We start from the raw sequence: 25,149 nt of genomic DNA, 5'->3' as shown, positions 1-25,149 counted from the left end.
GCAGAGGGCCTTCTCGGTAGTGGCGCCCGCCCTGTGGAACGCCCTCCCATCAGATGTGAAAGAGAAAAACAGCTACCAGATTTTTAAAAGACATCTGAAGGCAGCCCTATTTAGGGAGGCTTTTAATCTTTAATCGATTATTGTATTCTTCTGTTGGAAGCTGCCCAGAGTGGCTGGGGAAACCCAGCCAGATGGGCGGGGTATAAATAATAAATTATTATTATTATTATTATTGAACTGAAAAAAATATTTTTTTAAGTCAGGAAACCTTTGGTAGTACATTGTTGTTGTTTAAAAAATTATCAACTTCAGACCCAAAGCTCAATTGCGCTGCTTTGTTTGAATATGATGGGTTAGGGAGCTGTCAATCTTCATGCCGTGACATCATCACCCTGCTCCTTTTGCATCACTTTTGATATCTCTGCCATCTTCACAGCACAGACATCTTGGCACTAGCAAGCCACATGCGGCGGGGAGGTAAGGATAGCAAGAAACAAACCTCCACTCCTCATGCTCTGCCTTTGCTTCGAGAATTGGGCTTCCCCTCTGCGCCTGCAATTAGTTAAGGAAAAGCAAGGTCCATAGCCTCTAGCTGCGCACTAAGCGCACATCTAGTTTCCCCCCCCCCCCCCTCCTATGGAGCAGGCATGTATAAGATTGCACTGAGAGTCGCTTGGCTGCACCGTGGAGCTGCGGACTTGCACAGAAGGATCTTGCCAATGGCCTCATATGCAAAACAAGATGCTTCCCTCCCTCTGTGAAAGGTAACACTCCCACCCCATCGCTCCCTTTTTTCCTCCTCTCTCTTTGTTTCTTGCCCTATATATATATATATATATGTATATATATATATATATATATATATATATTCATTCTTAAACATTTCTCAGACTTAGCTCAGGAATGATCAGATGTCGGAAAGCGATTGAATTACCAGTTCACAGTCACTGCTCGGGCGACTGACCCAGTTGCATTCCTCCCCCTGCCATGGCTACAGCCTCCAGTACGGTAGTAGCATTTCCTCTTTTGTGCTTTTGTCTTTAAATAAGGCAGGGGAGCCGGTTTCTTCGGATACCGAAAGCTTCAGCCCACTGATCAAAGTAGGAGCCAGAACATTCCTTGCATGTTCAGCAAGGGTGTTGTTGTTGGGGATGGCCCAGGAGACCCAAGGCTTCTGCACTGGGCCCTGGGTCTCTCCCCCCCCCCCCGCTTCCAGTTTCTAAACCTTCTTTGTTTTAACTTTGCAGTGCTCCCAGTTGCCCTGTAAGCCAAGTGCAGGGCTGCCGAGCCCACGGCCCATCTTACATTTACAGAGGGCCCAATTTACATTACAGCAGACGAAGCTTGGAAAATTCAGTTGGCATCCCTATACCACAGAGAAAGTCCTGAGAACAAAGGCCAGTGCTTGTTTGTTCCCCCTCCCTCTGAAAGTCCCACATAGAATTATAGAACCGTACAGCTGGAAGGGCCCACAAGAGTCATCTAGTCCAGCCCCCTGCAATGTAGGAATCTGAACTAGAGAGGCGTTTCTGGGGCCAATTAGTACCAGTGTTAAAAGCCCAGAATTAATTTGGATTCAAGTACAGTGGTACCTCGAGTTACAAACGCCTCAGGTTACAAACTCCGCTAACCTGGAAGAGTTACCTCGAGTTGAGAACTTTGCCCCAGGATGAGAACGGAAATTGTGTGCCAGCGGCACAGCGGCAGCAAGAGGCCCCATTAGCGAAAGCGCGCCTCTAGTTAAGAACAGTTTCAGGTTAAGAACGGACCTCCGGAACGAATTAAGTTCGTAACTGACACTGTACTTGTGTCAGAGGGTTGCTTCACTCAGGATCAAACCAATCCCGGCATGTGGTGCCAAATTTAAAAGCTGCTGGACACAATCTCCGCTTGTGGAGGAACAATCCGGGGCACCCCGAAACCCACCTTTGCAGTCACAAAGTACCTGCCCCCCCCACCTATCATCATTTGGTGTCCAGTGTGGGGCAGTTGAGTTCCACCTGAGAAAAAGGGTTTGTGGGCCAAATTAGGGCCCTTAGTGGGCCTGATTAAGGCCCACAGGCTGGAGGTTCCCCACTCCACGGTCCAAACAATCATTGACTCATAGAACTGCAGAGTTGGAAGGGGCCACAAGGGTCATCTAGTACAACCCCCCCCAAGCAATGCAGGAATCCTTTGCCTAATGTAGGGCTCGAACCCACAACCCTGAGAGAGCCCTGTTTGTATCTGCAACAGGAGACCCTGCCTTTCCTGGAACAGGAACAGGTCCTGGAGAACTAATTCTGCATGCGGTTTGTACACCTGTCAAGTTCCAGTCAGACCCCAAAGTGAGCATCCGTAGAGGTTGAGGGAAGAGGAATTTTGGGGCGCTCCCTCTTCTCCACTGTACACATTCAGCCTTCATGCACTGACTCTGGATGGTCCCGCCCCCCCCCCCCCGAGAAACAAAATATTGGATTAAATGACATGGCTTACCCTGTATGTTGCCTCCCCCCGCTGTTGGATGCTTAGATTGGAAATGCTTTGGGGCAGAGATCCTTCCTTGTTGCTTCCGTTTCCCTGTAAGACACCCTGTGCATTGATCGTGCTGTGTAATTAATAGGAGTAAACTCTAGAGATGGTATATAATCTTGAGGGTCTGGCAGGATTAATTGAGCCACAGGGGGTGATTCTCTCTCGCTAAAGGCGCCTGCCAATTATATTACCATTCTAAACGAGCTAGGCCTGCGCATTCCTGCAGACATGCTGTGAACAGTGCGATATTTGCTTAAGATCTGGATCAGGTGTAGCCATGTAATCTGCCCCGTGATTTGATCATGCTGCTTTTCGGGGTCTTAGGTTCATTCTCCTTCATGACTGGGATGCCAGAGTAATGTACTGTTAATAATCCACTGATCCAAATGAAGGCAAATTTTATGAGAGAGCGCTACAAGGAATGGTAGCTAAGGAAAGGGCAGAACAATTGGCACAAGATCTACAAATGTTCTCTGAAGTGCTCCCTGCACCCCAAATATATTATGCTCCTGTCCTTTTGACATTCCTAGGCCATTTCCTCAGGGGCGTACCCAGGATCAAAACTGGGGGGGGGGAGCCATGGGGACCATGCCAGGGGATCGCCGGCTGCGCTCGCTGCTCTCCGGCAACCTCCTCACCTCTCCTCCCAGCGACGGAGAGGAGGAGCGAGAAGAGGCTCTTTGGCTGCCTCTCTGGAGCTCGCTCACTCGAGGGCCGCTGGCTGCGCGCTCGCCCACCCACCCGCTGATTGGGCAAAGGGGCGCTTCTCCCAGAAACTGGCCCCTCTCCACGGGCGGAAGGGGAGCTGGCACCCCACTCCAGGTGCAAGGGGCGCGGGAGGAGCTGGGCCAGCCGAGCGGAGCTGCTTTGCACTCGCAGCGATGACGACGAAGGGCATCGTTGAGGGAAACGCGCCTGCCTTCTCTCCGCAAAACTCTCCGGCAAAACTCACCCCTCCTAATCCATTGCGTGTTTACAAGAGCTCAAGCAGCTCCCTCTGAGAATTCCCTGTGTCGCCGACGGGATGCCTGCCTTCCTTGCTCGGCTGCTGCCTGTTTCATCACTTTATAACCATTTAATTTTTTGCTTCTGGGGGGGCAGGTGCCCCCCCGCCCCATGCTGGGTACACCCATGCATTTCCTCCCAACGGTTTTTCTCTGGCAAAGAGCAAGGCTACTCAAAACAGAGGTAAGATGCTCTAAGCAAGGAGGTGCCATAGCTTGGACCACAGCAAGAGGTCCCCACTTTCAGAATCCGGCATCTCAAAGAGACATTACTGCCACACCTTCCTGGAGCAACAGGGAAAATCTTTTCCAACAGGGAAAATCCCTAAACCCTTGGCCAGTATGCTAGGGTTGCCATATTCCCAAACGTGAAAGTCTGGACAGAGTTGTTGAGCTGCTTGCCATACATCTGTTTTTTCACAGACATTTTGCCGATTCTGCAAAACTCTGTCCAGACGCCATTTTTGGAGCATACGGCAGCCCTACAGTAAAAAGGTAAAAGGTAAAGGACCCCTGGACGGTTAAGTCCACTCAAAGGCGACTATAGGGTTGCAGCGCTCATCTCGCTTTCAGGCCGAGGGAGCTGGCGTTTGTGCACAGACAGCTTTCTGAGTCATGTGGCCAGCAGGACTAAACCGCTACTGGCGCATGGAAGACCGTAGCGAGTGCCAGAGTGCACGGAAACACTGTTTCCCTTCCCGTCACAGGGGTACCTATTTATCTACTTGCACTGGCATGCTTTCGAATTGCTAGGTTGGCAGGAGCTGGGACAGAGCAACGGGAGCTCACTCTCTCACGGGGATTCGAACCGCCGACCTTCTGATTGGCAAGCCCAAAGAGGCTCAGTGGTTTAGACCACAGCGCCACCCGCGTCCCATGCTGTAACTAACTGCACCTGACTGCTCGACTGCACCACAGCTCACACGTGACAAAGCAGAAGACACCAACATTTTCTTTTCACAGCTTTGGTTTCCTTAAGGACCATCCACTCCAGCTTGCGCCAACCTGTTGCCCACCAGTTGCTTGGACTACAACTCCCATCAGCTCCAATCAGCATAGCAGATAGGAGTTGTAGTCCAGAGCCTCTGGAAAGCACCAGGATGGCAAAGGCTAATCTACTCCCATATAGGCCTTCCTAGATTTAAGGCTTAGCTTTGGAGGCCTTGATTTCTCTCATTGTCTTGGGTTATTAGGAACCAGAGGCAGTGCCTTCTCAGTGGTGGTGCCGCCACTGTGGAATACTCTCCAGGTACAGATCTATCACGCCCTCTCATCCTTCCTCCCCTACCCTTATTAATCCAAACCCTCCCAAGTGTCCCTATTTTCCATAGTTAATCCCAGATTTACAAAACTTGTCCCAGTTTCTGATTTGATCCCAGAATGTGCCGCTTTTCCTTAGGGCATCCCTATTTTCATTGTTGGAGGGTATGTTAATACTTTTAAGCGGTTTTAAGCCTTTTTTCTCCTCTGGAAAAATTCATAAAAGTGAACAACAGATAAATGAAAAAACAAGCACCGGGGAGGAAGTGGGGAAGGTTGGGAGAGGACATCAAGCACTCTCTTTGGTTTATTAAATGTGAAAACTTAATTTGTTTTAAGAGGCTTTGAATATCAGGTTTTACTGCCGCCTTAGAACTCAATTACACCCTAAATGGCTGCTTTTAGTTTATAACTGTCCTCTTTAATGTATCTTTTGCTATTGATATGGGATCTCATTTCACCTTTATTTATATGCTGTGGAGTCACTCGGAGTGCTCTGTTGGGATAAAAATAATGGAATTGGTCGAGTGGCTGCTGAATAGCAAGTTTCGCGGGCGAGATACTGGTGCAAAACAGTGAGTGGTGTTGCATGGTGAACAGCAAATCGGAAGCGGCGAGCTTTGACAGAAATCCCCCAGCAAACTTGCTACATGCCCCGCCTCTATGTGCTCGACAAATATGCCAGCTGCATTTTTAGTATCGGTAGAACCTGTTTTATTTTTGGAGCCCAAAAATTCAGCAGTCAGAAATATAACCCGTGGCTTCCTCATTAAATAAAGGCAGTGTGGCTATATAAGGCTCCTATACTGAGTCACACCAGCCCAATATTATCTATTCTGAGTCTGAACTCGGATAGTGAGGCGAAAAAGCAGGCAAGGCTGCTGTGCCTTATAATAGAAGTTTTCCTGACTCCCACTGGAAGAACTTGAACTCGTTTCTGCTCAGATCGGTAAGCAAAGTAGGATTCATTGTTCCACCAAGCGACATGACCCTGGGATCCCATGACAGTGGTACCTCGGAAGTCGAACGGAATCTGTTCCGGAAGTTGTCCGTTCAACTTCAAAAACGTTTGGAAACCAAGGTACGGCTTCTGATTGGCTGCAGGAAGCTCCTGCAGCCAATTGGAAGCCGCGTAAGCTGTGTCAGACGTTCGGGTTCCAAAGAATGTTCACAAACCGGAACACTCACTTCCGGATTTGCGGCGTTTGGGAGCCAAAACGTTCGACTTGCAGGGCATTCGGGGTCCAAGGTATGACTGTATATAAGGCAATGAGGCAGACACAACTTAGCACAGCAAACAGGGCTGTTCCCTAGACTGGGCAAGCAAACAGGCCCTCTTCATGGGAGGCTCAGAGGCTCCTTTATCTTGCCTGTCTTTGCTCCCCCCTCTTCATACCTCTTCAGGTTCTGTGCAGGAAGGGGAGACAGCTCAGCTTCCTCAACAGCCTGATTCCTCTCTGTGGTCACAGGCTTTCCTTTCACATTATTAAGAGTCCTTGCTTCCACATATGGATAATCTCAGTCCTCTCAAGTGCTACTGACAGGGGATGGATCTAAACATGGGGGGACGGGGACGCTATAAATAAGTCAGAAGTTAGATCGTTTTTACAAAAGAAAAAAAATCCCTATGGAAAACCAGATTTTTTAAATTTCCTGCTCTCTTGCGCCATCTAGTGCTGCATGTTTATAGCACATTCAAATCGCTGTTTCTTTAATAATGTAGCTGATTAAGTTTTAAGGCACCCAAAACCTGGTCACATTACCTTGCTCCCATCTTTACTAAGGGAGTTTGACACAGACCCCTCTGTCCTTTCTAGCTGGCCCTGCCTCTTCTCAGGAATCAAGGACAGTAGTACGACATAAAAACTCTTTCAGAGGCTGTTAAGAGACATTTTGCATGCAGCAGGAGAATAAACCGTAAATGTGATTATTTTATTTTATTTTTTAAAAGCACTTGCCTTTTAAATTCCCAGACTGGCTTTTAATTCAACAGCCTCAGGGAGTTGGCTGTATACCAGAGCACAACCTTATTATCTATAGGAAGCCAGCTTGGGGGCGCTTTATCTGTCTGTTCTGTGAGAAGAACCGCCAGGCAAGCAGCTAATAAATAACACTTGTTTGGGGTCTTAATGCGCCCCATTCAAAACCATGTACAAAAGGAACACTATGTAACGGAAGGAAGTTTGTGTGTGAAGGCAACAGACAGGCAAGGCGATATAGTCCAACAATGCAGTTGGTTTCCTGTTTGTATTTTTCAGCAGGCCTGGGTCTTAGAGGAAAGCAAAGCAAGAAGCAATAGAGGACAAGGTGAAAATTAAAATGTGCTTCGTATGCCCCAGCTGTCCCGTCCCAATTCACCAGGGACATTAGCACTGTACCAGTAGCTGACTCTGCCAGTATTTTACCAGCTGGTTCCTCCCGCCATTCCTCCTTGATATCCAAGCATAGTTAAGAGATGGAACCGTCACCAAGTATTTTGGTGTTCTGTGTTGTCTCCTGGGGAAAAAAAGTTGTTCCAGATACCTCTAATTGCATTGCTCACAGCTCAATTACTTATTTCGCGCAAAAGATAGCATTTAGGAAAGGGCATTAGCTAGGCCTGATGGCGTCTGTTTACATGTCATGCCACTGGAAAGCTCAGGTTCGTTTATCATCTTTCCCAACGGCTACAGCAACATGGGAGATTGGATGCTACAGGGTGGATTCATTAGGCTAATGATTACAGCAAACAGCTTCTGAAGTCTCTCCTTCAGCTCCTCCTTGGAAGAAACCTGGGGTTCCAAGTTGTAACAAATAATATGACAGAAGTCAGAGGCACAGCGAAACACACAACAAAACTTGCTTCTGAATAATAACAATAACAATAACAATAACAATAACAATAACAATAATTTATTATTTATACCCCGCCCATCTGGCTGGGTTTCCCCAGCCACTCTGGGCGGCTTCCAACAGAAAAATGAAATAAAATAATCTATTAAACATTAAAAGCCTCCCTAAACAGGGCTGCCTTCAGATGTCTTCTAAAAATCTGGTAGCTGTTTTTCTCTTTGACATCTGATGGGAGGGCGTTCCACAGGGCGGGCGCCACTACCGAGAAGGCCCTCTGCCTGGTTCCCTGCAACTTGGCTTCTCGCAACGAGGGAACCGCCAGAAGGCCCTCGGCACCGGACCTCAGTGTCCGGGCAGAACGATGGGGGTGGAGACGCTCCTTCAGGTATACTGGACCAAGGCCATTTAGGGCTTTAAAGGTCAGCACCAACACTTTGAACTGTGCTCGGAAACGAACTGAATGTGAATGCCATCTCTCCGCATTACCTTGCTTTCATTAGGTTGTGCACTGAAATGCTTATTTAAACATCTCTCTCCATCTACATTCCAGTTGCAGCACAGAAATACTTAAAAACACAACTAGAGATGGATTAGGGCTCCTGCTTTTTTGGGGGGGCAGGCTGTGTCAATGCTCATTGTGCAACCTAATTGGAGCACTGGGACAAAATGTTTAATTAAGCTATTAAGTTTTTCACAGATATATGTTTATCACTTAGATACTGCAATATAGCCTCTATGTTTCTACCTACGGTAACTATGTTAGTCAAAAGTATCAGGTGGTGGTATTTACATGAGAATGAGCTATCACAGGTAGAGTGCCTATGCCCTATGGCAGGCATCCCCAAACTGTGGCCCTCCAGATGTTTTCACCTACAGCTCCCATGATCCCTAACAGGACCAGTGGTCAGGGGTGATGGGAATTGTAGTCCAAAACATCTGGAGGGCCAAAGTTTGGGGATGCCTGCCCTTTGGTATCTGATTTAACTCCAATCTGGGGCTTTTCATTGGGGTCAGTTCAAATATCAGCTGAAAGTCATCATGTAATGAAGATAAAAGTTACAGTGGTACCTTGCAAGACGAATGCCCTGCAAGACTAATTTTTCGCATGACGAATGCGTCTTGCAATCTGATGGTGACTCGCAAGACAAATTCATTTTGCGGAAAAAATCGTCTTGCGAATTGCGGTTTCCCGTAGGAATGCATTGAAATTTAATTAATGCGTTCCTATGGGCAAAAAAAGAAGTTTCAATGCATTCCTATGGGAAACCTCGATTCGCAAGATGAATTTTTCGCAAAATGAATTGACTCGCGGAACGAATTAAATTCGTCTTGTGAGGCACCACTGTATATCTGAGTGGTCTTCGGTGGGAAGGACCCCTCGCAAAGGCTGCCTCTTGCTCTATTGTTTCATATTAATAAAACATTTTTTTTATAAAAAATTGAGCTAGATTTTTAAAACTATATGACCCTTCTGGGTAGCTTCCAACTTTGTTATTATTCTATGAAGCAATGTACCTGTGTGCATCCTCTGCTGTTGTGTAGCTGTCTTAGCTAATTTTGCAAATAGGTAAACTCCTACCAGGAATTACTGGACCTCTTTAAGCTGCTACTAGATTTCATGTGGCAGTGGGGCTGAAGCATCTTGCTCTGCACACTTCCGCTCAGCGTGCTACCAAGCAGTATGTTTTGCAAGAGTGAGCCAAGTATCCATGAGACAGATGGGTTCGTTGCTGAAGCCCATTCTGATTACTGCTATATAAATGGACCAGAAGGTTCGGCCTAGATGGCTAACTCTTGCATCAAGCACCTGCAGTGGGAACAAGACCGGCCTGTGATATTTTGCTGCCTGAGGTGAATTATAAGATGCCACCTTTCCCCCATTCCACAGACAAAGTCTGACTGGGCTGGCTGTTGTGTCCTACATCAACACTGCAAATAGGGTCCATCACACTGCACCTGAAGAGAGCAGGTTATCTTAAGGCAGCCCACACAGCTTAAGGCAGCTCTGCCGTCCAGCACCTTCCCACTGCCCCCCAGCTATCTACCGCCTGAAGCAGTTGCCTCATTCTGTCTAATGGTAGGGCCAGCTCTGAGTTTGACATCACGTGGCAAAGGAACTTCTGCCTGGGAAACTTTTTGTAGACTTAGCATAACTGCCGAGACAAGTGTTTTTATTATGCCTGCGCCATCTGCAACAGGCGCCTGAACAGAAGAATCCGACGGGTGGTGGTATTCATTTCAGAACAGAAGCACAGCCCTGGTTTGAAGTTTACAGGGAGCGCTGCGAGCCATTTAATTAGGATGACATAGTCAGGCATCGCATTACCGCCTGCAGGATATAATTTTAAAATAAGGTATTTCCTTGACACGCCGGAAAATTGACCCCCTGGAAGGAAGCAGCATGTATGTGTCTACTATTAGAAAAACCTGCATTTGATTTCTTTTCATTCAGTTGATATTAGACTATGGCCATTCACTTCAAGTAGCAGGTGAGCTAAGTTTCAGACAGGCTCCATTAATGCGTGGACAGTTCAGAGTTGGACAGTTTTAGTACAGAGTTGGTTGCTGAACTGTCACTGAGATGGTAGTCTCATGTAGCTTTCCCAAAAGTTCTGACAGCGAGAAGAGTGTGCCATTGTCACACAATGCTAGGAATGGGCAAATTGGTCAGTGTTGTTTCCTCTCAGTTTCTCATTTTTCTACTCTTAATTTTTGGACCATGACAGTATAAGGCCAGGCTATAGTTTGAGACACTTTCCAATTCCAGATTCCCCATAACACGTAGGGCCACTGTCTACCCTACCAAATGTGATCCTCTGGCATAACTTGCTGCCCTGTCTGCAAAATGTCTAATGGTGTTCTTTTGTGTGAAAGAGAGCCTTGAAAAGTAGTACCAATTATTTCTTTGTTTTAAAATCAAGCCAAGTAAATATTCTTCTTGACAAAGCGAGAGACTTGACTGTAGGTTGGTGGATTTCAAAACAAAGGTCACGCAAGAACCTGCGGCTCTCAATGGACAACTGATAAGTGACACAATAACATACCTGTCAACATTTATCCAATGAAAAGAGTGACGTCCTATTTAATAATAATAATAATAATAAATTATTATTACTTATACCCCGTTGATCTGATTGGATTGCTACGGTCACTCAGGGCAGCTGGGATTAGGTCTGTGTCTGCCTAAGAACCTAAATCACAGGGCTCTTGAGTTTAAGTGGCCATCTCAGCTTTTGAGCTAGTGATTCTGACTTGGCACTGCAGAGAAGCCATTGAGCTCCTGATCCACAGCAAGTGGCCAGTTTCCAGCTTGTCAGGCAAAATGAATGACACTTGTCTTCCTACTGTTGCTGAAACCCAAGCTTTCACATTCCTAACTGGATGCCAGTGTTTTGTTCCCTCCCACCCTCCCGTCCCAATAACTTCCTTTTTATTTTAGGATTATAAATAGCAGGAATTCCTCTGTGTATTTTAGAGCAGCACAGTTCTCAGCATGCATTTCCATAAATCCATAAAGCACAAATGCTGCAGAAATTCTGTTGTGGGGCATTATTCCCCCCCCCCTACTCTTTATTAGACATACTTTTGAACCTGTATGCTCCATGGCTCTAGTCAGAAAATCTGCATTTAGCATTCCATGTGCAATGATGGAATATTTCTCTTCTTATCAAGGAAACAACTTCCCATATCTTTTGTGGAATGGCGGGAAGAAAAACACAGCTTCCAATGTTTCACAGATGGAAACGGAGACACCTCTGTTCTCACCTCAAGGATTGTTGCCTGTAGTCATCACCCACCCCACCCAAAATAATAATAATAATAATAATAATAATAATAATAATAATAATAATTTACTGCCAGCCCATCTGACTGGACGGCTCTGGGCAGCTTCCAACAAATTATAAAACCACAGCAAAACATCAAACATTAAAAACTCCCCTACGCAGGCCTGCCTTCAGGTGTCTTCTAATGTCAGATACAGTGGTACCTCGGGTTACAAACACTTTGGGTTACAGACTCTGCTAACCTGGAAGTAGTACCTCGGGTTAAGAACTTTGCCCCAGGATGAGAACAGAAATCGCATGGCGGTGACACAGCGACGCGGTGGCAGTGGGAGGCCCCATTAGCTAAAGTGGTACCTCAGGTTAGGAATGGTTTCAGGTTAAGAAAGGACCTCCGGAATGCGTTAAGTTCATAACCAGAGGTACCACTGTAGTTGTTTATTTCCTTGGCATCTGTCAGGAGGGTGTTCCTACTATCAAACATTGCTGAAGATTATCCATAACCACCTCTTGAAAGTTATACAGGTGAAACTCGGAAAATTAGAATATCGTCAAAAAGTGCATTTATTACAGTAACACAACTTAAAAGGTGAAACCAATATATGAGATAGATAGATAGATGCATGACATGCAAAGCAAGATACCGGTATGCCAAGCCTTTATTTGTTGTAATTGTAATTACTGTATATTCTTGCGTATAAGAGTACTTTTTAACCCAGGAAAATCTTCTCAAAAGTTGGGGGTCGTCTTATACGCTGGGTCGTATTTCTTGTATGGCGAGTATATCCCAAACTCTATATTTTAACTGGAAAAGTTGGGGGCCGTCTTATACGCCCAGTCGTCTTATACGCCGGAATATACATTTTGTCGTTAGGCGGGGGTCAATTATAAATGGAATGTAATTAATGAAATGTAATAGCGATGTTTATTTTTGTATTATTGTAACTATTTGTTTTATTAGTGTGGGATTTCCAAAAGAAAGCATTTGTAAAAATTAAAATTAAAATAAAAAAATAATAAGTTGCATTACTGAAATAAATGCACTTTTCGACGATATTCTAATTTTCCGAGTTCCACCTGTATTTGTTTACTCTTCTATTAAGGGCATGACTAGAAGTGGTGGTGGGTGATCAGATCTCCTCTCCTGAGGATTTTCTTCCTCAAAGGGCAAGTGCAGCTACCCTGCAAGGAAGCTCTCATTGGCCCACCATAGGAAACGAGGCAGGGAGGCCATTTCAGATGGGGATACAGCTAATTCAACTGAATCAATTGGTAAAGAAAGAATCCAGTTAGTATGAATTCTCCAAATGTGGCCACCAAGCCACTATCCTATTTTTGCAGTGGGTAGGTATAGAGACCTCCTGGCCCACTGCCTTAGAGAGGCCCTCTCGTAAAAAATATTTGCTGATCACGATCCTAGGCTAAAAGTATGTTTCCGAGCACAGTTCAAAGTGTTGCTGCTGACCTTTCAAGCCCTAAATGGCCTCAGCCCAGTATACCTGAAGGAGAGTCTCCACCCCATCGTCCAGCCCGGACACTGAGGTCCAGCTCCGAGGGCCTTCTGGCGGTTCCCTCACTGCGAAAAGTGAAGTTACAGGGAATCAGACAGAGGGCCTTCTTGGTAGTGGCGCCCGCCCTGTGGAACGCCCTCCCATCAGATGCCAAGGAAATAAACAACTACCTGACTTTTAGAAGACATCCGAAGGCAGCCCTGTTTAGGGAAGCTTTTAATGTTTGATGTTTTATCACTTCAAGCACTAAGATTACCCACAACTTGCTTCAGACCACAACTTGAGGATCCCCCACCACTTGCTTCAGATCAAATGATTTTCGTGCTAATGCCACAAATCTTTTAACTGCCACCACTGCACTGTGACAAAAGGCATTCCCTGCGAATCCCTGCACTTGATGTACGCCTGTTCCCAGGGACAACAACAGATGCATAAACAGGAACTGGAAGGTACAAATTCCTCAACAATCTCCACTGCCACAATACCCAGCCAATCTTTCGAGGCGGGAAAACAGGAAGCCTGTGAAGAGGTTGAAGTATACGGACTTGATATTATGAATTATGAGACGAGACGGAGGTGGGAACCCAGGTCATCTACAGAAGGTTGAGCTTTGTTGGCTCAGATGCATTTAAAGCACACCCAATGCACATTTAAGGCACATGACTTGCCCTAAAGAACCCTGGGAACTGTAGTTCCCCCACCACAAAGCTTTAATTCCCAGTGCCTTTAACAAACTGCTGTTCCCAGGATTCTTTTTAGGGGGACGGCGGGGAGCATGTTCTTTAAATGTGCATTGAGTGTGCTTTAAATTTAATGAATGGTGTGGACCTGCATTGTTAAAAAAGCCCAGCGGTTTTCTTCAGACAGTAGCCAACACAATGCCTCTGGAAAGTCACAAGTGAAGCAGCCTGCTCACATTTACCCCAGAGCATCATAGCTGCTTCTGAAAACAGAGGCTCTACTTGACTGTAGTGGCTATCGGAGACCTATCTTCCATATCTAATCCTCTTTAAAAAGCCACCTGAGCCTGTGCCTGTCATCACATTTAATTCTGTAAATTGATAATCCCCTGTTCAAAGAAATCCCTATTGGCTCAACCTACTGCCCATTCATTTTACTGGGTGTCTCGCCACCTGACCAATTAGCATTATTAAATAGGGAGAATATTTTCCTTTGGTCACATCCGTTTAAAGCACAGTCACAGCTCCCCTCAAGGAATCCTGGAAGCTGTTGCTTGTTGAGGATGATGAGAATTGCAGCTCTGCAATGGGGTTGGCCTAAAAACTCTCAGCACCCTAACAAACTACAGTTCCCAGGATCCTTTGAGGGAAGTAATGTCTGTAAAAGTGGTATAGGACTGCATTAAATGTTTAGTGTGGATGTGACCTCTGTCTACTTCCTTCGCGTGGATCTATCCTGCCCTTGACCTGAAATTGGCCAGGGAAGTCCTATTAGTTGTATCATCAACAAGGGTGATCCAGTTAACTGGAACCTGGAACAGGGCTAGGGTTGCCAGACTCAATAGAGGACAGGACTTCTGTGCCTTTAATTGCCCTGCCCTCTTTTGAGTCTGGAAACCTTAAAGAGAAACCAGCAGACCCTGTGCTTGGAAATTAAACAAAGGGCCTGCTGGTTTTCTCTTTAAGGTTTCCAGACACAAAAGAGAGCAGGGCAATTAAAGGCACAGAAGTCCTGCCCACTATTGAGGTCTGGCAACCCTAAATAGGGCCTTCTCAGTTGTGGCCTCCTCACTTTTGAATCTGCTTCTCCCTCAAACAGGCTGCTGTGCTGAATGGGTTGCAGTGACAGCTGAAAACTTCCTTACTTCATCAGTCCTTTGAGCACCAGTAGCAGATATTTGTGATTTGCATTTAAGTATTTACAAACTGCACTTTCCTAAGAAATACAACAAGGCAGTGTGCAACACAAGGATATGATAACATCAGTAAAAACATCAATAAACTGGTCAGTTAAAAAAATCAAATGACCATGTTAATTTGTATTGTTCTTCAGATAAGGACTACGAGAGAAATGGCTAGGTACTGGTTTTAGTGATTTAATATTGATTTAATTGACTATTTGGCATTTATGGCATGTGATGTTGTCTCACCACCCTGTGACCTTAGGGTGAAGGGCATAGCTGCCAAGTTATCCCTTTTTTTAAAGGGATATTCCCTTATGCTGAATAGGCTTCCTCGTGAGAAAAGGGATAACTTGGCAGCTATGGTGAAGGGTGGGATATAAATTTTAATAATAAACAGCGTTTATCAGATTTCTCCTTATCTGTTCCCCCCCCCCAAACTAGAAAGCCAAGGAGTACAGACCTGCAGATATTTCTGCTTTAAGAACAACACACCACAACACTGCTGTAACCCAAAGTTACCTGCACTCAGAATCACTGGTGAAATCCTACCAATTCATTCAGTGTGGTGCTTTTACCCCTGCTTCTGCTAGCCATGAGGAAGCACAAAGAATTAGGGGAGGACTGCCAGCCTTTGAAGCGCTCGCCCACAGCCAGAGCTATCGAAGCACGTGCGCCATTTCTTAACATTAGTCATGATCCTTGGCTCCCACATATGGCTCTGGTAGATGCAGAAAGGAAAGGGCGGTTATCTTATGTCGATTAATCACATGCTAATTGTCCAAGAGAGTGCTGAATCTGAACTAGAAGAAAACCACAGGAAAGAGGGGAAAAGGTGAAGGGGCCGAGAGAGAAAGGCAGACAGCTTAATCCCAACTAATGTGGTTTCCGTCCTCTTGATTACTTCAAGGACTTCATTTTGGATAACCCCCTTCCAATTTACTTTGATTATTCACCAGTATCATGGAAAGAAACCTTCTGCAGGAAGCAAAATATAAAAATTCCTTCAGTAGCACCTTAAAGACCAACTAAGTTTTTATTTTGGTATGAGCTTTCGTGTGTATGCACACTTCGTCAGATACACTGAAACAGAATCCACCAGACCCTTATGCATAGTCAGAGGGTGGGGGGTGGGGGTGATGGGAATGGGTGATGGGCTGATGGGAGTGGTAAACCTGTAGATGGCTGTTAACGACTGCTGATGACTGCAATTGGTCCTGGGGGGGAAAAGCAAGGGCTGAGGCGCTAAAGAAAGCTTGATCATGCATAATGAGATAAGAATCCAATGTCTTTATTCATCCCAGGTGAGCCAGGTGAGCCAGGCCACTGTGTACTGCGTACTGGTACTGTGGACACTGACTAGCAAAAGCTCTTCAGGAGTTTAGACAGGAAATATATCTCCCAGCCCTACGTGGAAATGCCTGGGGTTGAACATTGCAACCTGCACTATGCTAGACTGAGGAGCAGCTGAGGGAAGGAAGGAGGGAAGGAGAGAAAGAAAGTCGCTCCTTCTCTCTGTTGTCGCTCACACCAGGCCAGGCTCCTCGTCAGCTGCACCAACAGCGACACAACCGCCATTTTGGGCCGTCCAAGCTCAATTACAGGAGAAAAGTCTCCCCGTTTCAAGTCCAAATGGGACGGGGGAAATTTTTGTCCAAAAACAGAGCGATCCCATTTTTCTAGGGATGATGCACATCCCGTGGGAAAAGGGGAGGTGGTTAACTTCTAATCCTGTGCCTTCACCTGGGGATGCTATGTTGAAAGTTTTTGGGTTTTTTTAAAAGTAAAATTGTATGCCTTGCGGGGGCTGTAGGTTGACACAAAGACTGCCAGTTGCTGGCCTCTCCTCCTCTGACTGGTCTACTCCGTTCAGCACCCCAGATTTCCTAAGCCCTCCTTAAGAGAACCAGGCCATCCCAAAGTTCATTCCCTTGCCTGGTATCCATCCACAAATATAATCCCCCGGCCACAAATGTAGTTTATCTTGGCTTGAGCCAAAGCACTGAACTTTCCCGCCTGCTCCCTCTGCTCCTTTTTATTCTGGCAGGGCACCAGAAACAAATTGTTTGATTAGTATCGCTGGTAGTTCACTGAACAATTAATTTAACCAATACCAAAAACAAGCCACAAGGCTTTTGCTGCAGGCCACCAAGAGGTATTCACCGACTGGAAGAAATACGGCACTGTTCCAAAAACAAGATCTCCATCAGATCGTGTTTGGGCAGCCCCGTTGCTCTCCTGGGGTTGCCCTTGATCTATGTGCCTATTAAATTTAATTTCCGTTTTCAATTCACCGTTGCTTTCTTTTCAGGAGCCACGGAGGAATGCTGCTTTTCCAGAACCAGAGGTCTGACAACTCCCCGCCTTCGTGAAAATCAAAAATGCGCAGGAATATACATGAGTCTGAGGACTCATCCGTGCTATACGTTCAAAGTAGTATTATGGCAATTGAAATAGCTATGGCTTCCCCCCTCCCACAAAGAATCCTGGGAACTGTAGTTTGTTAAAGGTGCCGCGAATTGTTAGGAGACGCCAATTCCCTCACACAGGTGCAATTCTCAAAGTAGCTTAACAATCAACCCTCTTCCCAGGGAATTCTGGGAACTGTAGCTCTCCGAGTGGAATTGGGGTCTTCTAACAACTCTCAGCAGCCTTAATAGACTACGGGATCCTTTGTGGGAAGCCATTACTTTAAAAGTGGCATGATACTGCTTTAGAAGTACTGTGCAGACGGGGTCTGAAACACGAATGTGAGGAAATACTTTGGGAAAAGGAACCGAGGAAGATACTCTATACCAGGCATCCCCAAACTGCGGCCCTCCAGATGTTTTGGCCTACAACTCCCATGATCCCTAGCTAACAGGACAGATGGTCAGGGATGATGGGAATTGTGGTCCAAAACATCTGGGGGGGGGCGAAGTTTTAGGATGTCTGCTCTATACTATAGTGATGTTCTTTAGCTTAGGGTGTTGTTTTTTAAAGGGTAGACAAAGTGATGCAGGAAAAAGTCTCTCCGTTTCTATTAGAGCAGGGGTTCCCAACAAATTTTTCTCGAGGACCCCTCATCGAGCCGCTATTGTGACAAGGACCAACATTAATTCCTAATCCTAAAATTAAAAAGTGAGAGCCAAATTAAGAGTCTTTTTATATTTTATATTTATACATTTTTTACAGTTACAACAGAGTAATCCATCAGTATACAGTTAGTTTTAATTTTCAGTTCTTAATGAGATGAACCACTTTTTAAACCAACGGTCCATTTTTAACTACGCGAACTGTAGCTTCCGCGAAAAACAACGCTTTGTTTACAAACACTACTGTTTTGCAAAGAGGCAGCACACGCCAGGGAGGAGGGAGGGGAATGGAGAAGACAGGGTACCTGCGCAGTAGCGCACAAATGAAGCCGACGCGCGCAAAGCATCTTGGGGAGGTGAGCGTTAGTAGAATGCGCGCGCTGCCTCTTTGCAAAACAGTAGTGTTTGTAAAGCACCACCTAACGGCATACAGCAGAACTACTGCCTCTATCTAATTCTAGTTTTGCGCTAGACTCTGCTCATGCAGGAAGCGGCCAAAGCAAAAAATCTGTTATCATACGAAATATATTTTTTATTCTGATAGCATCTTGCGGACCCCTCTGGCATAGCTCGCGGACCCCTGGGGGTCCCCGGACCACCTGTTGGGAACCACTGTATTAGAGATTAAATGGAACTTTCCTACTCAAAAGCAGTCTACCAGGCTGCGTGCATCTCAAAATAGTAAAATAAACATAATAATCTGCAGATCCCATTACAAGAAAAAACTGAAGCTGTGCCCCGAATAAACGACACAAACTAGCTTTGTTTTTACAATATAGCATAATTCATGCAACTTCTGCTGGACACAGGAATGGCAAAGAGTTTCAGAGGGCAGTGAAGGCTCCCATCAGCCATGACTGCTGGCCATGCTGGCCATGCTGGTAGGGCTGAGCTCTGCCTTGGCAGCTCAGTCAGTAGAGCACGAGTCTATTAATCTTAGGGTTGCAGGTGAAAGCCCCCTGTTGGGCAAAAGATTCCTGCATTGCAGGGGGTTGGACTAGATGCCCCCTGTGGTCCCTTTTAACTCTACAAGTCTCCCGATTCTGTGATGGGAGCTGGAGTACAACCATGTTTAGAGGATGACCGCCCCACTCCTTTTAGTGGTGTTTGTGTCCTTGCTCAGAATGCATGCTTCCTTAGCTGTGAGTGATTGCCGAAGATGTTCCTGCATTGCAGGGGGCTAGGCCAGAAGACCCTTAGGGGTCCCGTAAAGGTAAAGGGACCCTGACCGTTAGCTCCAGTCGCGTATGACTCTGGGATTGCGGCGCTTATCTTGCTTTACTGGCCGAGGGAGCCGGCGTACAGCTTCCAGGTCATGTGGCCAGCATGACAAAGCCGCTTCTGGCGAACCAGAGCAGCGCACGGAAATGCCGTTTGTGTTTGAAGGTGAACATACAAAACTTGCACTTTCTGTAACAGTGTGCAAAGTTTGCACGTGTCTCTGTGTGTGTACACACACTTTAAAAAACTTATACCAGGGTAAATTGTGCATAAAAATGAATATATTAGTGGAAAGAACACAAAAAAATTAGGGGAAATTGCCTACAAGAAATGTGAACATTAATAACAATTTAAATGTAAAAGCTGCATATGTAATATGTGGTAGTTAAAACTGCATGTGCAAATTTATCTGAATAAATCTGATGACTTTTCCCGAAGATTTAAACTAAATTAATCACAAACTGCCCCAGAACTAAGAGAACTGAAACAGACAGCTCCTTCCATCCCAGTTTAGAATAAGGTTTGGGGTGGGGGAATTAATTACTGTAATGGTAATGGATGAACTAATTTAATAACTGATTTGGGTGGTCTGTGTTGGAGAGGAAAAACATTTGTTTCGTGTGATAAGGTTGGGAAATTAATCGGCCTGCCCTCTGTGAAATGTAAACTCTAGACGTTACTTCTAGATGCACACAATTTAGTTATGTGCAAATTTTGTGCAAATGTGTGCTTATGGACATGGGAATAGGAGAACCCCTAAGCAGAAGGGAGGAATCTTAACTGTGAGAGCAGTTAAAGAGGGATTGATTTGTTTTTGCCTTGTCTTTGCCTACCCTCTAGTGGGCCCTGATGGGAGTGCAGCCATTACAAGCCCTTAAGCAGGCTCATCCTCAGAGTGTGTGGCATCACCCACTTAGATTGCCCCATAACCCTCCAACATTTCTCCGATGAAAACAGGGACATCCTTAGGGACATTCTGGGCTCAAATCAGAAACCAGGACAGCTTCTGTAAATCCAGGACTGTCCCTGGAAAATAGGGAAACTTGAAGGGTCTGTTACCCCAGTTGGGCAAAATAGGAAGCACCCTTTTTCAGTTGTTGCCATTAAAATCTGGACATCCCTAGCTTTAGGGAAAGGGACCCCTGACCATTTAGGCCCAGTCATGGACGACTCTAGGGTTGCCCGCGCTCATCTCACTTTATTGGCTGAGGGAGCCGGCGTTTGTCCGCAGACAGTTTTTCTGGGTCATGTGGCCAGCATGACTAAGCCGCTTCTGGCGAACCAGAGCAGTGCACGGAAACGCCGTTTACCTTCCCGCTGTAGTGGTACCTATTTATCTACTTGCACTTTGACGTGCTTTCAAACTGCTAGGTTGGCAGGAGCTGGGACTGAGCAACGGGAGCTCACCCCGTCGCGGGGATTCGAACCGCCGACCTTCCGATCGGCAAGCCCTAGATTCTGTGGTTTAACCCACAGCGCCACCCGCGTCCAAAAGGGCTATATCACTCCTCTCCAAAGTTGGGATGCAAGAAATGGGGTCATGAAGAGTCAGACACGACTAAACAACAACAAATATACCCAGAGGACTATTGCACTCTGCAGGTGAAGGCTTCTTGCAGATACCATGTTAGGGGCCTTATCTAAAGGTTTGCAGCCATCTAGAGTTACTCACTCACGGGGGGGGGGGGGGAGAGAGAGAGGGACACTTGGCCTGCTCTTGTGACTGCAATGGCAAGGAATGTGCAGGAAGCAAGTAACACTATTGCTATTGACTTCAGATCCAACTGCTCTTAAAGGCACATCTACATTGGTTAGTTGAAAACCAAATAAAACTTGTGAGAGAAAATGAACTGATGGGATGAAGAAATTAAAGCACCTTAAAGGAATCTTCTTCTTTGGCAATCACTCGTAGGCGAGTAAGATTGTTTTCCATGAACACAGTCTTAACAGTGAGTCCGTAAGTGACTGTGGGGGTCCATTCTGGATCCACACATCCTTCCACAGTGGGGACATTGGTTTCCGGGTGGGAGTTGATCACAGTGAGGGTTTGCCAAGCGTGCCTTCCTCTTAGCACGTTTCTTTTGTCCTCAGTGTCTTCGAAGGGTGTCTTCGAAGTCCCTAACACCTTTGGTAAAGGCTGCTCTCCAACTGGAACGCTTGCAGGCCAGTGTTTCCCAGTTTTCAGTGTTTGTAAAGGTAAAGGGGCCCCTGACCATCAGGTCCAGTCATGTCCGACTCTGGGGTTGCGGCACTCATCTCGCTCTATAGGCCGAGGGAGCCGGCGTTTGTCCGCAAACAGATTCCGGGTCATGTGGCCAGCATGACAAAGCTGCTTCTGGCGAACCAGAGCAGCGCACGGAAACGCCGTTTACCTTCCCGCCGGAGGGGTCCCTATTTATCTACTTGCACTTTTTTATGTGCTTTTGAACTGCTAGGTGGGCAGGAGGTCAGTGTTTATACTACATTTTAATACTACACACACCAAAGCACAAAGAATCTACATGGTATCTACATGGCCACTGAGTTGTTTATGCAGCTCTTTTCAATGTGTTTGTCCTGCCCCAGGGCACTTCACGTTTCCCCCCTCCCTTCCTCTCAAGGGTAATTAATTAAGAGCATCCAGATTGCTCCGTGTACATAGCCTCATCTGTGCCTCTCCGTGTTTTGCCACCCAGTTCCTGGAACCACCTTTCAAAAGAGTGGCCGTGTCAATTTGTATGTGTTTATTGCTTTGGTGTGCTGTTACCTAAGCAATAAGAGTCAACCTTTATTCAGGACAATAAAAGTCACCGCCTTCATCCTTAGGCACGATCATCACACAGGAACAGGTGCGGCTCTGAAGCTGCTCCGAGAGGCAGCCCCACCTTCCTGAAGTCACTGACTTGGCATCACCTGTAACGGCAACCCCTTCCTGATTCCGCAGCTCAACTTCTGTTCCCTCTCCCCTCCCTTTCTTACCCATAAAATACTACCCAGAACAAGCTCAGCCGCAGCGCTAGCCTGGTTTCTCTGTACACACAGAAGTTTCGGTCACACTAGCCAGTTTCTTTTAACTGGGCACACGGCAGGGAGAGAGAACAACAGTTGCAGCAGGCGTTGTCTGCAGCAGGACAGGTAAAGAGCCGATTCTCCCTTGATATCTGTATCCAAGGAAGGGCTAAATACAGAATTTTTGCAGGTGGCGGGTGGGAGGGAGGGAGGGAGGGACAGTTCTCATAAGTCATCAGCTTATAGATCCCATGAACCAGGAATCGTCTCAAACTGCCTGTGACCTTTTCGAGTGCTGTACGCTGCCTGACAACAGTAATAATTGCTTAAGTGATTAATCATTTGCTGGTTGGGTGGAGGGAGGACCAGGTGAAAGCATGGACTTGAGGTCTTCTGGAGGCTGACCTGAGCAGAGGGATAAAAGCCCACTCCCCCTAGCCAAGGCAGGAAAGGTCTTCTTCAAGCTTTGAAGTTATTTTTTAAAAAGGACAGGGTGTTCCTTTAAAGCCCTGGAATCCTGGGTTAGAAAATGGCTCTTGGAAAGAACAGCAGGTCCCTTGGGTCTTCTGCCTCTGCTGATCTGGGCCGCAGCTTCTCCAAGCTGTGCTCTTCATGGGCTTCCTTGCAAGCTTAGTCAGGTCTTCCCCAAATGTAACTACTCTCCCACTGTGAATCTTCCCTTTATTGTGTGTCCTGGGCTGCAGTCTACCAGTTCCACCTGATACGCCAGCCGAGACGGTACTTGCCTGCACATTGTCTCATCAGAGTGGTGCATGCTCTGGTTATCTCCCGCTTGGACTACTGCAATGCGCTCTATGTGGGGCTACCTTTGAAGGTGACCCAGAAACTACAACTAATCCAGAATGCGGCAGCTAGGCTGGTGACTGGGAGTGGGCGTTGGGACCATGTAACACCAGTCCTGAAAGACCTGCATTGGCTCCCAGTACGTTCTGAGCACAATTCAAAGTGTTGGTGCTGACCTTTAAAGCCCTAAATGGCCTCAGCCCAGTATACCTGAAGGAGCGTCTCCACCCCCATCATTCTGCCCGGACACTGAGATCCAGCTCCAAGGGCCTTCTGGCGGTTCCCTCACTGCGGGAAGTGAGGTTACAGGGAACCAGGCAGAGGGCCTTCTCGGTAGTGGTGCCCGCCCTGTGGAACGCCCTCCCATCAGATGTCAAGGAAATAAACAACTACCTGACTTTTAGAATATATCTGAAGGCAGCCCTGTTTAGGGAAGCTTTTAATGTTTGATGTTTTATCACTTCATTATTATTAATATTCTGTTGGGAGCCGCCCAGAGTGGCTGGGGAAACCCAGCCACATGGGTGGGGTATAAATAATAATAATAATAATAATAATAATAATAATACGACTGTAGATGCGTTCTGCAGCAGACTTTGTGTGGTGTAAATGATATGATACCACGCAGCCAAGCAGAACGCAAACTAGTTTTCTTCTCAGGATGGAGGAATCCCAGAGCAGGTATATAAGGACTTGAGCAAGTATACCAAGGTTGTTTCCTGAGAGCAAGTGGTTTTCCAGTCACCTGTCTGTACCCATAACAGCTTCTGTCTATCTGTCGCCTGGCGCAGAATGCGGACGCCGACCGCCATGATTGTGGGCATCGTCCTAGGCCCCTGCGGCCTCATCCTGAACCTGACCAGCACCCTGGCTCCCGACTGGAGGGATGCAAGCCGTATCCCCGACCAACCCTACGACATGATCCAGCACCAAGGCATCTGGGACATCTGCAACGAGTTTCAAAGCACCCAGAAGACCCAGTGCAACATCAAGGACACCCTGGGCTACTTCTCCCACCAGACTGTGCAAGTCGCCAAAGGGCTGATGCCATCCTCTGTGGCCGTCACTGTCCTGGGCTTGGTTGTGGCTTCGCTGGGTGTTCGCTGCTGGCAGGATATGCCCCAGTACCTGCTGGCTGGGCTAGGTGGCCTGCTGCTCTTCGTTTCCGGGCTGCTTAGCCTGATCGCCGTCTCTTGGTACAACCACGACATCCTAAACCTTCCCATCCCGGCCGGCAGTAGCCTAGGGGTGGGTTACTGCTTGGTGCTGGGCTACTTAGGAAGCTGCCTGGAAATAATTGGGGGCTTCTCCCTCTCGCTCAGCTTTGCTCACTGCTGCAAGGAGCGCAAGCTGAAGAAAGCGGCTATGGATTACAGCTACCCACCCAGCAGCCAGAGGCTCCCAGCGACCATGGCTGCCATTTCTCCCTCCATCGGCAACACAGAGCTCCAAATGGACTATTACAGGACTCCGACCCCAAGGTCTTACACCAACCCCCAGGATGTACTGGAAAACGAACACCCCAGTAATTGGAGCAGGTTCCCTTGCGATTCTGATTTATAGCCCTAAGCAGGGACACTCTTGCAAGGAACGAGCTGCAGAAAGATTCCTTCTGGAACTCTGCTCGGACAACAAAGGTACCCATTGCGGAAACTTAGTCTACAAATTTAATTCCGGCAAAGACCTTTTCCTACCTCTTTCGCTCGTGAATCAAGCAGGTGCCATAGCCCTAAACTGCTACAGATTCTGGTTCTACTCTTTTCCTTTTGGTCTCTCAAGTGGATAGGTTAAACATTATACTAAGACAATAATTAAATCACTCTTGCATGAGGAAGCGACAGGGAGCTTGAGCGGTCCTCTTCACTGTGCAATTTTGGGGAGGGGGGCTCGCAGGGCAGCAACCATACTTGTTTCAGTGCTTTTGCACACATTTACTTGAAGAGTGCCCCGGAGCTTTGTTAAGCAAACGGACAAGATGTTTTTTTGCACACTGGATGAAATCTGAAAATCCAGGAGTACCTGGAATATCTTTGAGCGGGGCCAGGGCTACTCTGCAGCAAGAGATATGCTTTCATCCACCTGCGTCACCATCTTCTGTTTACTAAATTGGTAAGAGACCAGTAATCTATCATCCCTCAGGATTTGACTGTACTCTCAAAGAGATAGATGCCTTGTTTTCCTATTTACAGATGGATACATAAAAATGCAATACTTGCAGAATAAAAGTTATCTTTTGTATGGCGGTTTATACGGCATCACTGGATGAATCTTGCCTTCAGAAAACGCACACCTCCTTAC

General features: G+C 46.6%; 1 protein-coding gene across 3 annotated transcripts; it reads left to right on the top strand.

Annotated features, from left to right (window-relative positions):
- The first annotated feature begins 486 nt into the window (after nucleotides 1-486).
- CLDN23 (claudin 23) lies at nucleotides 487-25,097 on the top strand. 3 transcript variants are annotated; one of them, XR_009556847.1, is made up of 2 exons: nucleotides 487-764; nucleotides 891-2,422. XR_009556847.1 is itself a non-coding variant. In XM_060268806.1 (2 exons), the coding sequence occupies exons 1-2, from the start codon at nucleotides 730-732 to the stop codon at nucleotides 24,412-24,414; spliced, it is 807 nt and encodes a 268-aa protein (XP_060124789.1). In that variant the 5' UTR covers nucleotides 487-729; the 3' UTR covers nucleotides 24,415-25,097. The 3 variants fall into 3 exon arrangements, 2 of the variants coding, with proteins under 2 accessions (XP_060124789.1, XP_034996929.2); XM_060268806.1 differs by lacking the exon at nucleotides 891-2,422 and adding an exon at nucleotides 23,643-25,097; XM_035141038.2 differs by lacking the exons at nucleotides 487-764; nucleotides 891-2,422 and adding exons at nucleotides 21,580-22,173; nucleotides 23,643-25,097.
- Nucleotides 25,098-25,149: the final 52 nt, after the last annotated feature.

Source organism: Zootoca vivipara, chromosome 16 (genome assembly GCF_963506605.1).
Source record: "Zootoca vivipara chromosome 16, rZooViv1.1, whole genome shotgun sequence".
Taxonomy (NCBI): domain Eukaryota; kingdom Metazoa; phylum Chordata; class Lepidosauria; order Squamata; family Lacertidae; genus Zootoca; species Zootoca vivipara.
The sequence above is the reverse complement of the archived record's forward strand: the minus strand, read 5'-3'. Positions and strand labels throughout refer to the sequence as shown.